At 43.4% G+C, this 14,086-nt stretch overlaps 3 protein-coding genes across 4 annotated transcripts; 2 read left to right on the forward strand and 1 right to left on the reverse strand.

Moving 5' to 3' along the window:
* ptger1c (prostaglandin E receptor 1c (subtype EP1)) lies at window positions 1–3,319 on the forward strand. The gene is made up of 3 exons (XM_070981604.1): window positions 1–74; window positions 2,046–2,954; window positions 3,055–3,319. The coding sequence occupies exons 2-3, from the start codon at window positions 2,046–2,048 to the stop codon at window positions 3,295–3,297; spliced, it is 1,152 nt and encodes a 383-aa protein (XP_070837705.1). The 5' UTR covers window positions 1–74; the 3' UTR covers window positions 3,298–3,319.
* Window positions 3,320–3,675: 356 nt separating this feature from the next.
* On the forward strand, window positions 3,676–10,915 carry slc27a1a (solute carrier family 27 member 1a). Of its 2 annotated transcripts, XM_070981602.1 has the most exons (13): window positions 3,676–4,103; window positions 4,241–4,408; window positions 5,954–6,348; window positions 7,052–7,219; window positions 7,676–7,745; window positions 7,846–7,937; window positions 8,024–8,133; window positions 8,251–8,460; window positions 8,541–8,667; window positions 8,775–8,912; window positions 9,282–9,446; window positions 9,573–9,719; window positions 9,829–10,915. In XM_070981602.1, exons 2-13 carry the CDS (start codon window positions 4,242–4,244, stop codon window positions 9,984–9,986), a joined length of 1,947 nt encoding a protein of 648 aa, XP_070837703.1. In that variant the 5' UTR covers window positions 3,676–4,103; window position 4,241; the 3' UTR covers window positions 9,987–10,915. The 2 variants fall into 2 exon arrangements, with proteins under 2 accessions (XP_070837703.1, XP_070837704.1); XM_070981603.1 differs by lacking the exon at window positions 3,676–4,103 and having other exon boundaries at window positions 4,250–4,408; window positions 6,039–6,348.
* A 121-nt stretch (window positions 10,916–11,036) lies between these two features.
* Window positions 11,037–13,552, reverse strand: trim35-13 (tripartite motif containing 35-13). Its single transcript, XM_070981754.1, has 6 exons — window positions 13,151–13,552; window positions 12,347–12,442; window positions 12,021–12,251; window positions 11,886–11,908; window positions 11,663–11,781; window positions 11,037–11,575 (listed from the first exon to the last, which is right to left on the reverse strand). The coding sequence occupies exons 1-6, from the start codon at window positions 13,550–13,552 to the stop codon at window positions 11,037–11,039; spliced, it is 1,410 nt and encodes a 469-aa protein (XP_070837855.1).
* Between the last annotated feature and the right edge of the window lie 534 nt (window positions 13,553–14,086).

A 14,086-nucleotide genomic window follows, 5' to 3' on the forward strand; every position in this document is an offset into this window, starting at 1 on the left:
GAGACACATTTGTCCTTCCACATTTATTCTGAGCCACCCAAAATAATCCAGCATTCATCCGGAGTCATCTGAAGGTAAGTTTCATTTATTATTATTATTTATTCATAACCACTTGATGGTAATTCACTTCATAGCTAGCATAGTTACTCTCCTCCGGTAACAAATTAGTCCAAGTGAAGCTGAAACATAAGCAAAACATATATAGAGCTAGGATTTCTCATTGATTTTGTCTATTTAATCCACTTATGAATGAGAGATGTGAAGAGTTAAAGAGAGAATTACACTTCCTGATTAAGGTATTCATGACATGGATAAGCAGGAGGAACACTACCCTGAGATCAGCTGGGTATTCCTTCATTATGCCTGAGAAATATTAGATTTTGTTTTAAAAACACTATCAAAATGAATCAACCAAGATATTCAGATAACAGCAGAAGCAGTATCCAGTATGTGTCTGAAGAGTTTCCTCAGTAAATTATATCAAAGACGACAGGACAACTTTCTTTTGTTACTGATAGCATCCTCCCAATCCTGAACATAACCCCTACTCTCCCATTAATCATGCAGTTCCTCTGTAATTTCCTCACACTCTGCAGGGAAATTGCTTCTGTCTGCGTAGGTACATGGACTATTGATGAAGTAAGAGGGAGGCAACAGAAAGAAATGCAAAAACAAAATAATTTGTTAAAAAAAATAAAATAAGGTGATAAAACAAAGGAACTGCGTGGTCAGCTGTGAGTTTCTGGTGTTGACATAAGGAGGAGCTGTGGAGTTTATTCATTTCCTCTGAAGTGGTCTTTTTTAACCTTCAGACATCTGTGACCTCAACAGTTTATGTGGAGGATGCTAACAAAGCAGACAGGTATCGAGATTCAAAGGATTGTGTTGTTCATGCTATTTTACTTGGAGACGGGAAAAAGAACTATATCAAATTTAGCTGCAATTTTGACTTTCACATTGTCCAATTAACTAAACTCATGTGGAACCTTTTGCTGTTGGAGTGCTCTTCTAAGATTTCCGTCCACACACATCAGAGCATCTGCGCACATAATCGCTGAGATTAAAGTCATTCTGGAGGGTGGGAACCCATTAACCTGTTACAAATACGAAGCCTAGTATTTTAATGCATGATGTATCAAAATAGGATGAAAATTGCTTATGCAGATTGTTGCATCCTGCAGGTTAAAGCTTCATGGCGTCAAATATCAGGCAGAACAACAAAGACAAAAGTGTCTGCAGGTAGATTCTAAGTTATTATGTATCCCACATTTCAAAACCCAAGTTGTCCTCCTGCAGCACCAGGGACCAAAATACTTCCACAGAGTGTCAAAGATAAATGAGCAAGGTAGGTCTATGGCAGGTGTGAGATTTAAAGAATGGAAAGAACTGTGTTGAAAAGAAGAGCACTTTGTGAAACAGGCATACACAACGTCTGGTCTGAGAGCCTGTTGTGCAAACCGACCAAGTAAGAGCAGCAGAAATGACAGAAGTTCCCTACATTTCCACACCACAATGGCACTAAGGTTCGTTAAAAGTTTGATAATCCTCTCCTCGGACATCCTGGGGAGAGTATTTTTGGATTGTAAACTATTCTAAGGAAAACAAAGACACCATGTACGATCTAAAATATCCTCCAAATAAAAGACACTGCAAAAAACTCATTGCTGGATGCTGATCTTTCATATGTATTTACCCTGTCCTGTTTTTGAAAGTTTGCATCTGTTAGAATTCATCATGTAGTCTAAACAAGCACCTGTGCTTCTGTGATAGAGACTAAAAAAGTGGGAAAAGGCTCTGGCAGGGTGTCATCCACTCCTCTTCATTATTGCCTCAGCAGCTCTTCTAATTAAAGTCTAAATCCAAAGTCTCATAGGTGGACCGCTTGACCCAGTGAAGCATGTATCACAGCATTCATACATAATTTTGCATTTAAACATTCTCTGTTGTCCTGCTGTCCATTAATTACTCGAGACACCTTTTAGACAGCACCATTACTCAGTGGCTTTGTTTAAGCTAATGGAAGCATTTTAACTAATTCTCTGTAGATGACTCTGAAGATGAGGACACCATCTATACTCATGACTTCATTTTCTACCTCTCCCACGGTGTCCATCGTCAACCAGAGCCTGAGTATCAACTCCTCCGAGCAGCCGAGCCCCTGGCTGAACAACAGCACTCGGCTACCCTTCAAAGCATCAGGTTTAGGGATGTCTTGCTTCACGATGACATTCGGTGCCGTCTCCAACCTCACAGCTCTGGGCATGTTGGCCCGTGTCCAATTCCGGCGCCAGTCCAAAACACCATATCTGCTATTAGCAGTGGCTTTGCTATTGGCTGACCTAGTAGGTCATGTGATCCCAGGTGCATTTGCTTTGTATCTGCACATTGATCGGAGTTATAAAATAGAGGCCTCCAATGAGTTCTGTAAGATCTTTGGGGCAAGTATGGTGTTTTTTGGCTTATGCCCTTTGCTGTTGGGTTGTGCCATGGCAGTGGAGCGCTGTGTGGCCATCACCCAGCCATTTTTCCATGCCGCTATGATCACATTGGCCCATGTACGCCTAGTTGTGTTATTTCTGTCCTCTCTTGCACTCGTGTTAGCGGTTCTACCTTTATTTGGTGTGGGGACTTACACTACCCAGTCTCCTGGGACATGGTGTTTCTTGCCTATCCAAGATCCACAGTCTACAGCTGACACCAATCTGGTTCTGGCGTTCTCATGTCTGGGCCTCACTGCACTCACTCTTTCCCTGTTCTGCAACATCCTGAGTGGTCTGGCATTGCTGCAGGCCAGAATGAAGTCCCACAATGTTAATACAAAACCAGCAGCCTCCTGTACTCGCCATGCTTCGTCTGCATCGTCTTCCTCCCTGTTCTGTTCGTTGGATGTGGAGATGATGGCACAACTGGCGACAATCACTGTGGTTTCCTGTGTATGTTGGAGCCCCTTTCTTGTGAGTAGCACTCTTTTAGATTGCAGTATATCCATTTTCACCTTTAGTGGTCAAGTGTTTTTGAGAATAGAGTAAAAGAATTTTGTGTCTCCAATGATAGATCCACATTCTCGTGATACAGTTCAACCAAAGCGATGGAGCTTCAAGTGTCAAAAAAGATGGGTTCACTCTTCTGGGCTTACGTATGGCCTCCTGGAACCAGATCTTGGACCCGTGGGTTTACATCTTACTGAGGAGGACAGTGTTTTTAAGACTTTGCTCTGCTTTCCACAGACAGAGAACCACAGTGACAGCAAATAGCTCCTGTGCAGACACACACAGGCGGGCTCTCACCCTGCAGTGACCATGCTGCTCTTGGACTTAATCTCTTATGAGCTGAAATAAATTATTTCTTCCATGTGTGCTGTGAAAAATATATGAATGTAAACTTTGCTGTGTTATTTTAAACAGGCCTCGGTAGCGTCCGTATTCAGCCCAGAGTCCACAAGGAAACATTGTGACTATGGGATGGGACCAGACTCCCACCACATTTCACCGCATTTAGTTAGTAGTCTGTCCTGATGCTGCTGTGAATAGCAGACACCTGCAAATTTGGTGCTTGGGCAATAGGGCGGGGTTAGTATTGTCCAGTCAAAATTGAGAACAGCTTGACAAGCGTCGCTTTTAGCAAATGGCTGAGCTGCTAGAGAAAGCTCACACTCGCGGTGGGCGGTGCTTCTTTAGCGACGGCTCTTCTCAATATGGAGTAACGTTACAGCACGTAGCCCGATTCACTCTGCATTTCACAGCTCTGATTCGGATTTCGGTCACTTTTGAATGTCGGGCCCAAATAATGAGCTACAAGCCAGCTAACAGGACTCGCTCGGGTACGTCTGACGTATTTTCAAATATCGTTTAAATGTGAACTATTTATTAGCCTCCTTGACAACATCCGCGCTGTCGAGCAGTAAACTGTAAAACTGCTCTAACACTTACAAACTACTGGTTTCCTTAAAACGGCTGGTTTCTTACATCTTCTCGACGCTCGCCACATCCGGAGGGAAACTGAAATACTCGGTGTTTACCGCGATATTAGCTAAGCAGCAAGTTGTGCCGACCGGCGAGGTTATCGGGTGAAAGGTGACATCGCTTCAGTCTGTTGAGTCGTAGGTAAGTTGAGCGTAATTTGTTTATGTTTGTGAATTCCTCGCTTTTTAAAGCTTGAACTCGACAGTGAAGTTAGCCTGCTCGACTTCCTCAGTGAACCCCATCTAAATGTCCATCTTTCCCATTTCCTCCATGACAAGAATGCACAATGTGGCGAGTGTCTCAGCCTCTCTGGGGTCCGTGGGACTGTTGCGTCTCTTTGGGGCGTCCTGGTCCTGGAGTCTGGCAGCAGGCCTTGGGGTCTATCTGGGCACCAGAACCTGGAAATACTTCTACATTGCAGCATGCACGGCCAAGAGAGACCTCAAGTAAGTTAACGGTACAAATGTGGGCGGATCTAGAGAAATATTCATGGGGTGGCATGGAGACTTATAGGGGTGGCCGAAATATATATGCACTGATTTAATCAGAGGTTAGTAAATATTGGCTTGGCATCTTAAGACATTTGTCCAAATACATGTCTTTTTTCGTTCAACATAAGCCCAGCACTTAGCCTAATATTTGGCCTGAACATGTATATCACAAATACAGCACCGGACTGTAAATCACTTAGTCTGTGAAGCCACACATTTAACAATCCAAGAGTCAGTGTTTATCCAGTAATGCTGATAAAACAGCTCACAGCTCAAGCTTCAGGTGGAAAATGTCATGAAAGTGAAAACTCTCAGGTACTAAGCTTTGAATGAACTGTCACCGCATTACTGACTAATGTGGCTTTTTGTTTGAGGAAACTGATTTTAGTGCTTTTTTTCAACTGGGTGCTTTTATATGTTGCACTTAAATGAAAATGATCTGAAATTTGGACGTTTGTCTGCACAAGGAGCTTTTTCAGATATGACATTAGCTGCAGGGAATCAGGAGATGCTCGTAAGCACTGGTGAATATTTGTGTTTTGTCAGGTTTAATTCCTTTCTCACACAATCCAACACAAGTTACTATTGCTCAAGAAAACATCGCTCAAACAAAACAACCCAGACGTCTGTGGCCATTCTGTATTTCTACAAGTGGCGGCAACCCGACACACATTTAGTAAGAAAATCACTTTGCACACTGTTGGCATTCTCCATCCAGCTTCATGGGATAGTTGAACCTTCACTTCGTCTCACAAAGACACGGTGGTTGAAACCAAAAATCTCATTTGGACTCATCAGACCAAAGCACAGATTCCCACCGGTCTAATGTCCATTCCTTGTGTTTCGTGGCCCAAGCAGTTCTCTTCTTCTTGTTGGTCTCCATCAGTAGTTTTTTTTCTATGCGGCAGCTCAACCATGAAGGCCTGATTCACACAGTGTCCTCCAGACAGCTGATGCTGACATGTGTCTGCTGCTTGAACTCTGTGAAGCATGTATGTGGGCTCTAATCTGAGGTGCCGTTAATTGGTGATTACTGAGGCTATGATGAACTTATCCTCTGCAGCAGAGGAAACACGGGCTTCTTTGTTCGGGTGGTCCTCATGAGAGCCAGTTTCATCTATCTCGCACAACACAACTGATGGTATCAAATGCATTAAGAAGGCAAAAAATTAACTTTTGGCAAGACACATCTCCTAATTGAAGACCACTGCAGGTGACTTCCTCATGAAGCTGATTAAGATCATGCCAGTAATGTGCAAAGCTTTTATCAAGGCAAGCAGTGGCTACTTTTAAGAATCTAAATGTAAAAGATATTTGCTTTGTTTACATTTTATTTTATAGTTTTGATGTCTTCAGTATTCTACAATGAGAAGGTATGTTCAGACTTTTGGCTGATGCTGTCCAAATCAGGGGTGGCAGCTAGGGTGGCTGATCATGCTCATGGGTCTCCTTATTTGCTTACCTCATTTCTCCTTGTCTTTCTCCCCTGATGCTCACCAGTGGCCTGTATGTGCTGTTGCGAGTGAAGCTGGCTTTGTGGCGCTACATGCGCAACGGAAGTAACATTCCTTCCATATTCGCCCAGACAGTAAAACTCCACCCAAACAAACCAGCACTGATCTATGAAGCCACAGGGGAAACGTGGACTTTCACAGAGCTGGATGAGCTGTCTAATGCAGTGGCCCACTGGGTGAGGGGTCAGGGATGGGTCTCTGGGGATGTGGTGGCGCTCTTCATGGAAAGCAGGCCGTTGCAGGTGGCACTTTGGCTCGGCTTCGCAAAGGTCGGGGTGGAAGCGGCACTCATCAACTTCAACCTCCGTCATGATTCCCTCCTGCACTGTGTCGGGGTGTCAGGGTCACGGGCTGTTGTGTTCGGAGCTGAGCTTGCTGATGGTAAGAATGTGTTAAACAAGGTAAAAGCTTTTAATTCTGTGTCAATGTAAAGGTAAATTCTAAAATTCTGTATTACAGGAGAATATCCTACGTCACATTCAGCAGGATGTTTAAAAAGGCAGATGATTATGGTGTCATTGCATTCCTGAAATACTGATCAACCTCAGTAACACATTTCTTGTTATATTAACATTTTGTGTAACATCATGTGAGCTTTGTGATCTGTGGTCACACTTTAAATTCATTCATTGTGTGGAGCATAAACTGTGATAACGACTGTGTCTCCAACATGTCACGTGGTCAGGACATGCTGCCGGTCATCACACTGCTTGTAAAACTCCCTCTATGTCATCTTTTTTAAAAGTTAGTTAACATTTGATTCCCTTTGTTTTCTGTCACAATTCAAAGATCCTTTGTCTCTATGGTTTCTGTGATGTCTTACTTGTGTGTGTTTGTCTGTGTCAATTGTCTCGTGATGTTTTCAGTTTCAGTTGTTTGCGTAATTGCCTCAGAAATTATGTAATAATTAGTTTGATGTTATACAAAAATACAATTTAATGAATTGTCACTATTGTAATATATATTTAATTTCCATCATAATGTTTTCTTTTATCTACATTATGTTCTTATTCAAACTAGAGAGCTTTAACTGACCCAGCTGCACTCCTCTCCTCCCATCTCCCTCTTGCTCTGACTGAATCAGCCATGTTGGAGGTTAGTTCCTCCTTCAGCCAGTCCATGGTACGGTACTGTGCAGGAGACCTCAGTGCAGAACATCTGGCCATTTTGGGTGCTCAACCTCTGGACCCACTTTTAGCCTCTGCATCTAGACGTCCCCCTTCGCCTTGTGTTCCCCCCAAAGGCATGAACGGTGAGTACCTTATTGTATGCTGATCTCAACTCTGACTCTATATTAAGGCCTAATAGTTAAACGTGATGAGGTGAATGCTTGGCTGTACAGAGTCGTTTTGAATTCATGACAAATATTGACATTTTTCTCTGGACAGCTGTCTGGAGTAGGTACGAGTGGCTTTTTGAGATGTGTACTGTCTGAATAACAAACCGTATCCCTGAACAAATTGAAATCTGTCTGAGATGAATGAGTCAGAATTCAAGGTATGAGCCTGCCATATACTCTACATAACAAACTAGAGGTCTGTTGTGTTCAGGAAGGCATGCGACAGAATGAAAACCGTGACGGTATTTTCTGTTCTGTCATTCTTTGGGTTCACTGATGGACTTCTTGCAGTGACTCAAATGTGTGAAGACAGTATGGATCTTAAACTGGCAGCATGTAACTGTAACGCTCTTGTATTTTCTTCTGCAGACCGTCTCTTTTATATTTACACCTCCGGCACCACAGGACTGCCCAAGGCTGCCATTGTGGTACACAGTCGGTATGTTGCTCACAGCTGTTGTTGCTGCTGATATGAAATCATCAGTGATGCACAGCTAATGATAGACAGCCTGAGAATCTCTCTTGTGTTCCCATGCCAGTTACTACAGAATCGCTGGTTTTGGGTATTTTGCCTTTCGCATGCGCCCTGATGACATCATCTACGACTGCCTCCCTCTGTATCACTCAGCAGGTATGTCATGGCAGCCTCCAGCTTTTCAACACAGTTTTATGCTTTAGGTTTGCATAACCGAAGAGTTAGCTGTCTCTTCTTGCCAGGTAATATCATGGGAGTTGGTCAGTGTCTGATCCACGGACTCACTGTGGTGGTGAAGAAGAAATTCTCTGCCAGCCGCTTCTGGGAAGATTGCATTAAGCACAACTGCACTGTAAGAGCTTATGCTTGGAAAACACTGAGAAGTGGCATATTTTATTAAATCGATAGCTATAAAACATTAATTTCTGACAATTACAGACACAATAACAACACTGCTTTCCTATCATAGGTGGTGCAGTATATTGGGGAAATCTGCCGCTACCTCTTGTCTCAGCCAGTACGGCCATCAGAAAAAGGCCACAAAGTTCGGCTGGCAGTGGGAAACGGGTTGCGTCCCAGTGTGTGGGAGGCCTTCACAGAGCGTTTTGGGGTGGCACAGATTGGCGAGTTCTACGGAGCGACTGAGTGCAACTGCAGCATTGCCAATATGGATGGAAAGGTCAGCAGTCACAGTGTTACTTGTGTCGTCACAGAAAAAATGGGAATTGGATCAAAGTTTAGCTGATTGTGTCCTGCCAGGTGGGAGCCTGTGGATTCAACAGTCGCATTCTCCCCAACGTGTACCCAATCCGTCTGGTGAGGGTGGATGAGGACAGCATGGAGCTGGTTCGCAACAGCCAGGGGCTCTGTGTGCCTTGCGGCCCTGGTAACTAATACTAATACTACAGTAATGACTTTGCTAGATGGAGTATGTCATTGTTAACTGTGCTGGTCTTCCGAAAGCTCTCCATTAGAGTCCACCGTGTTTTGCAGGGGAGCCAGGGCTTCTGGTAGGTCGCATCAACCAGCAGGACCCACTACGGCGTTTCGATGGCTATGCTAACCAGGATGCTACAAAGAAGAAGATCGCTCACAACGTCTTTAAGAAAAATGATTCCGCGTATATATCAGGTTATCAATCCTTTTTATTTCTCAAAATATACATGATGAGGCAATTTGCAAGAACAGATAAATTCTATTCATACAATGATTAAATCAGTATGATTGGTTCTCCCTTGAATGCAGGAAAAAAAACATGATTTAGGAAAATAAATGAAAACTGAGATATCTGGTCTTGCAGATGAACCCTTCATATTGTATTGCTGTTATATTCCATCATAACACTCCACATAGCTTACTATGCTCATTATTTTAAAATGTGTAATGGCTTAAAGATACAGATAAAGATACTTATAGCTCCTAAAAGTCGAAAGTTCAAACCTTTGTCAGTGCTCAGTGGGGGTAATGTGGCTGTGTGTGATTTCCATATGTTAACTACAGGTGACGTGCTGGTGATGGATGAACTGGGCTACATGTACTTTCGTGATCGTAGCGGCGACACGTTCCGCTGGAGAGGAGAAAATGTCTCCACCACCGAGGTGGAGGGGATACTCAGCGGTCTCCTGGGCCAGACTGATGTAGCTGTGTATGGCGTGACGGTGCCAGGTGATTGTTAACTTTGCTCACTGCTTTCAGTGTCACATCAGGACCATAATTGTCATCTCTCTTTATTGCAAATTCCTTTTGACTGGTCACTACTTGACAAACAGTTATCTCCATTTGTCGTGCCAGGTGTGGAAGGTAAGGCAGGCATGGCTGCCATTGCAGATGCTACAGGGAGTTTTGAGTGCAACAGTTTCTTGCTGAAAGTCCAGCGATCTCTTCCTCCTTACGCTCGCCCTGTGTTCCTGCGTATCTCCCCACATGTAGACACCACAGGTAAACTGTCCTCATATCCCTCCTGATTTCATAAAAATGATAGCCATTACTCATGATTTCATATCAGTGAATCACAACCTGTTTTATGTATCTCCACATTCCTCCATAGGTACATTTAAAATCCAGAAAACCCGGCTGCAGAGGGAGGGATACGACCCACGCCTCACCACTGACCAGATCTACTTTTTGAACACTAGAGCTGCGTGTTATGAGGCTGTCGATGAGGAGCTATACAATGCTATAGCAGAGGGAAGAATGTCTTTATGACATGGAGGCCATAGCAGGGCAGTGTTGGTGCCTCAGTTAAACAGATGCTGCTGAGAGGGGATAACTTATGCATATCCTGGAGTCAGGCTCAGTCAGTCTTGGTGCACCATCTGCCTGGATTTTAACCTTTCAGGGAAGAGTTGAGAAGACCAGTTACATAGTAGAGTATTGTTACAGATGAGGTTTTAACACTGTATGAGTAACACGCTGGGAGTTAATGGGAGAGCGTTTATTCCCTTTTTAATAACATTTTTAATGAGTAAATGAACACCTCAAAAAGCCTTTGAGCATTACCGCACATAGAGAGGGTACATTCCACAGCCCATAAATGAAACGAGATACATTTTCCAATAATGTGGTTGGGACAGCAAAGGGTAGTATCACACCAAACTCTTTTACAGGGTATACACCCATTTATGAAATATGCTCCAAGATTAACTCTGTGTAGGTTTTTAAGCAATATTTGAGTGTGAAGCTATGGAGTTACTGCTGTGTGTTTAGATGAGGCTGAAAGACCAGACTTCAGCATGCAGCACATGTGCAGCTAGATCAAACACTAACCAGAGTTTTTCTTTTCTTTTTTTCAATGGAAAACTAATCTCACTTGTCATATTTGAACCTCTGAAGAACAGCGGCATGGGTTTGCAAGAACGCAGAAGTGGTTACTGTATGTGCCTTATATGAAACTTCAGATCCGCTTTTCATCTTTTTTATGCTTTTCTTGGAAAGGATCTCAACAGATTGTGGAAATCACAGTAGTGATTTTGTGTCATGCAAAGCTGAGTCACACATTGTGACTGTCATTTTATGTAACAAATCTTATCCGTGTAGTAATATATAGGTGTTCAAGTTTATGAAGCTATTTACCACTTCACATTCTCCCGGACTACATTTTTAGTGTAGCTCGAAATTAAATATTTTAAACTATGTCTGTTTCGTGTCGTTGATGTTTTCCTTTCGCTTTGGTCTTTCCCAAAACAAAAGATTATGAAAACCTTCACAAGCTTGCACAGCCCGTCATTTCTTTCTTTTGGCAGTCCCCAATGTGAGTTAGTGGTCCGTTGATAAAGATATCCTCGTGGGAAGGATTTTCAGTGGATGCTCTTTGCAGGCAGTGCAAAAGTAGGGAAAGGCTCTGGGTGTGATGACGTCTGTGAAGGTGTAGAGAGGTGTTCTCTCTCCAGGGTCGTAAAAGGTCACCTTGCCTCGGTCCATGTCTAAAACTACTCTGATTACCTCTGGATTCTTTGTCATGTTCAGCGGCTCCCACGGTGCAGTGCAGGCTTTATGCTCTCCATTGCGAAACCTGATAGACCAGAATCCCTCTGCTGGTGTCAGCACGTGCTTGCCCTTCCTGTTGATGGACTCACTGGCTATTCCCACCACCCAGTAGGTGTTGTCCTTCACCTCCACGTCCCAGCTGTGGCGTCCAGAGGAATAACCCTCAGCAGCCAGCATCTCAGCACTGATGTCAAAACGTTCTGGGTTGTCTGGCAGCTTGAAAATCTGACTACAGTTCTGCACAACTGTGAGATCCTCCGAGAGGATGAAGCAGCTAGCTGCTGTGTTGGGATCCAGAATCACAGGATCTTTAGAAAAAATGAGGCAGAAGTTAGTAATGTGGCAGAAAAGGGCTGAATAATAAAACATGACTCATTATTGTTTGAAGAACTCACTATATTTAACTATACGCTTCATCTTCTCCCACACTTTATATTTCAGAGAGCCCAAGTGCTTGGCCACATCAATCAGAGCACCAGAAATAATTTGTGGATCAGCGGACGTTCGCCAGGTTCTGAAAAGAGACTTCAGTAATTAATTGTTGAGAATTGTGTCCTGATAGTTACATTACTCTAAAATGAAGCCTAACTGGATCCTAAATGTGGCAGTAACACTTACCTCTTTATTGTTTCCTGGTAATTCTGTGAACAAAATGAAGGAGAACAACTTTCACCAAGTGATGTGATTTGAGTGAAAGACCATTTCTGGTAAAGATTTGTTATTGAGATTGTCTGAAGCAACACTCTTATCTACCTTAAGAAAAGGAATATCGGGTGATTTCATCTCCTGCTCCACTAATCTGATGGTGTTGGAGAGGGATGTAATTTCATTGCTCATTTCCTCAATCTGTTGGTTAATCATCAGATGCTTCTGATCCTCCTCAGCCTTTAAAGCTGAGAGTCTGGCAGCCTCCTGCTCTTTCAGGAAACGGTGAAGGGCTTCAAATTCCTCTTTGATCTGAGTTTCAGTATGTTCAGCCTGGTTCTGGAAAGACATGATTGATGGGTAGTCATTGCCTCCACACCTTGGCTGCCTGGTATGTTAAAAGTAACATGATCTACTGATGGAACTGACAGTACCTTGACATGTTGTGCCATTTCCTCACAGGCCATTTTCGCCTTCTTGTACAGCTGCAGCTTGTCTTTCAAGGGCAGCAGCGCACTCTTCAGTTCCTCCTATAAAGTCAGTGACAGAGCATCAACACTTAAAAACAGGGCAAGTCTGGCAGGTGGTCAAAGCTGTCAACACAATAGGGCTTTCAGCTGTCACGTGCTCTTCAGTGGCACTATTCACTGTAAATGCAAATTTGCACAATACAGTAAAATCCATTTGGGACAAATCTATGGAGGATGATCAAGTGCCCTGGTAACAGCAAAACTGATTGAGCCCATGCAACTTAGAATCAAGGCAGGGAGAAAATAAGGCAAGCCGTAGGTTCATTTTACATTAATAGACTGAGGGGGTCAGGAGTAGAATGAATGTAGGGTCACAGAAACCTTGTGGGAGTCGAGTTTCAGTCCCCTCAGAACTCCAACAGCAACAGCAAACCAAAAATATAAACCTATTATTAGAATGTTAATGAACTCTGCCAACACCTTCACACATATCAACATATTGGGCTTAGAGACGAAAAAGGGTGGGAAGAAAAAAAGTCAAAAATCAGTGAAAAACACAATAATTAATGTATTTTTCGAATTGTTGGCAAGCTTAAAATTATGTCCAGGTACTTCCTCTGTTCAGGAAATGATGGATAACCTTGTAGATTCCATTTGAAACCAGATTTCCCAAGCAGCTGATGCTGAAGATACACAGCTCACACAATGAAAAAGGCCTATCAATGTGAAATAGTGAGTTGATCAACCCTGTAACTTTAATTTGCCTACCTTACAGTCATGAGCACCTTCCCCAATGGGATAGAGCCTGTGCCCACTGTGTGCAGCTGCCTTCCCACACAAACCACAGATTGGCTCCAAGTCCTCCAAACAGAACAGGGTGAGCTTTTCTCCATGCTGCTGACAAGCCCCTGGGTCGTTCCTGGTTCTGTCCTCCTTGAAGGATTCACAGGACCTCTCCAGCACACTGCTGACCACTATTTGATCCATGGAGGAACGGCGCCAGCACAGAGGACAGTAGTGTGAATCCCCACTGCCTTGTGTCTCCCAGCTGTCTTTTAGACAGGCTTTACAGAATCTGTGTCGGCAAGTGAGCACCACTGGCTGACTAAGAATATATCCACAAATTGGACAGGAAAGGTCATCCTCAAGAGGAGCACGTCTGGTGGCCATTCTTCTTCATGGGGCTTTGATTACAAGGCAGGATCTGAGGCCCCTCCCACGGCTCTAGAAGGCAGCCTCATCTTAACCTCAAAAATAAGTGTTAATACCTCAGCTCCCAAAGGCGTATCCCGTGTTATGCTGTGTTGTGTTGAGCATGCACACTGCCCGTTCTCAAATAAACACCACATCTCAGAATAAAACTAATTTCTGTTTAACGGACTATATCTGTGCAGATCAGGGAGTCAGAGAGTGCGGTGATGACGGGGTATTTGCACTCAGGATGGCCTTTTGATTAGAGTTATGCTGCAGACATGCTCTGATCACCTCTAAGTTAGTTATTTGAGACCTCTGTTGAAACAACCTGTCACAGTGTAATGACATTGTTCACAGACAAACAATGTCCAAAATAAGAGCCGGGCCAGGGATATAAATAGATGGAAGTAACTGATTTGGACTGAAGTTATGTGGGTGAAGAAATATCGTCCTGTTGACCACTGGAACAGTTTACTACGTCTATAACTTTGAGCAATTTTTAAGAATTGA

The sequence above is a fragment of the Chaetodon trifascialis genome, chromosome 15 (assembly GCF_039877785.1).
Source record: "Chaetodon trifascialis isolate fChaTrf1 chromosome 15, fChaTrf1.hap1, whole genome shotgun sequence".
Taxonomy (NCBI): Eukaryota; Metazoa; Chordata; class Actinopteri; order Chaetodontiformes; family Chaetodontidae; genus Chaetodon; species Chaetodon trifascialis.

Bases quoted from the DNA above. Each gene is read 5' to 3' on its own strand.
- ptger1c (XM_070981604.1), top strand. From the start codon at position 2,046: ATGACTCTGAAGATGAGGACACCATCTATACTCATGACTTCATTTTCT. The intron at 2,955-3,054 runs GTGAGTAGCACT...CTCCAATGATAG, and splicing joins TATGTTGGAGCCCCTTTCTT to ATCCACATTCTCGTGATACA.
- slc27a1a (XM_070981602.1), top strand. From the start codon at position 4,242: ATGCACAATGTGGCGAGTGTCTCAGCCTCTCTGGGGTCCGTGGGACTG. The intron at 7,220-7,675 runs GTGAGTACCTTA...TTTCTTCTGCAG, and splicing joins TCCCCCCAAAGGCATGAACG to ACCGTCTCTTTTATATTTAC. The intron at 7,938-8,023 runs GTATGTCATGGC...TCTTCTTGCCAG, and splicing joins CCCTCTGTATCACTCAGCAG to GTAATATCATGGGAGTTGGT.
- trim35-13 (XM_070981754.1), bottom strand. From the start codon at position 13,552: ATGGCCACCAGACGTGCTCCTCTTGAGGATGACCTTTCCTGTCCAATT. The intron at 12,252-12,346 runs GTACTGTCAGTT...ATGTCTTTCCAG, and splicing joins AAATGGCACAACATGTCAAG to AACCAGGCTGAACATACTGA. The intron at 11,909-12,020 runs GTAGATAAGAGT...TTTTGTTCACAG, and splicing joins CCGATATTCCTTTTCTTAAG to AATTACCAGGAAACAATAAA.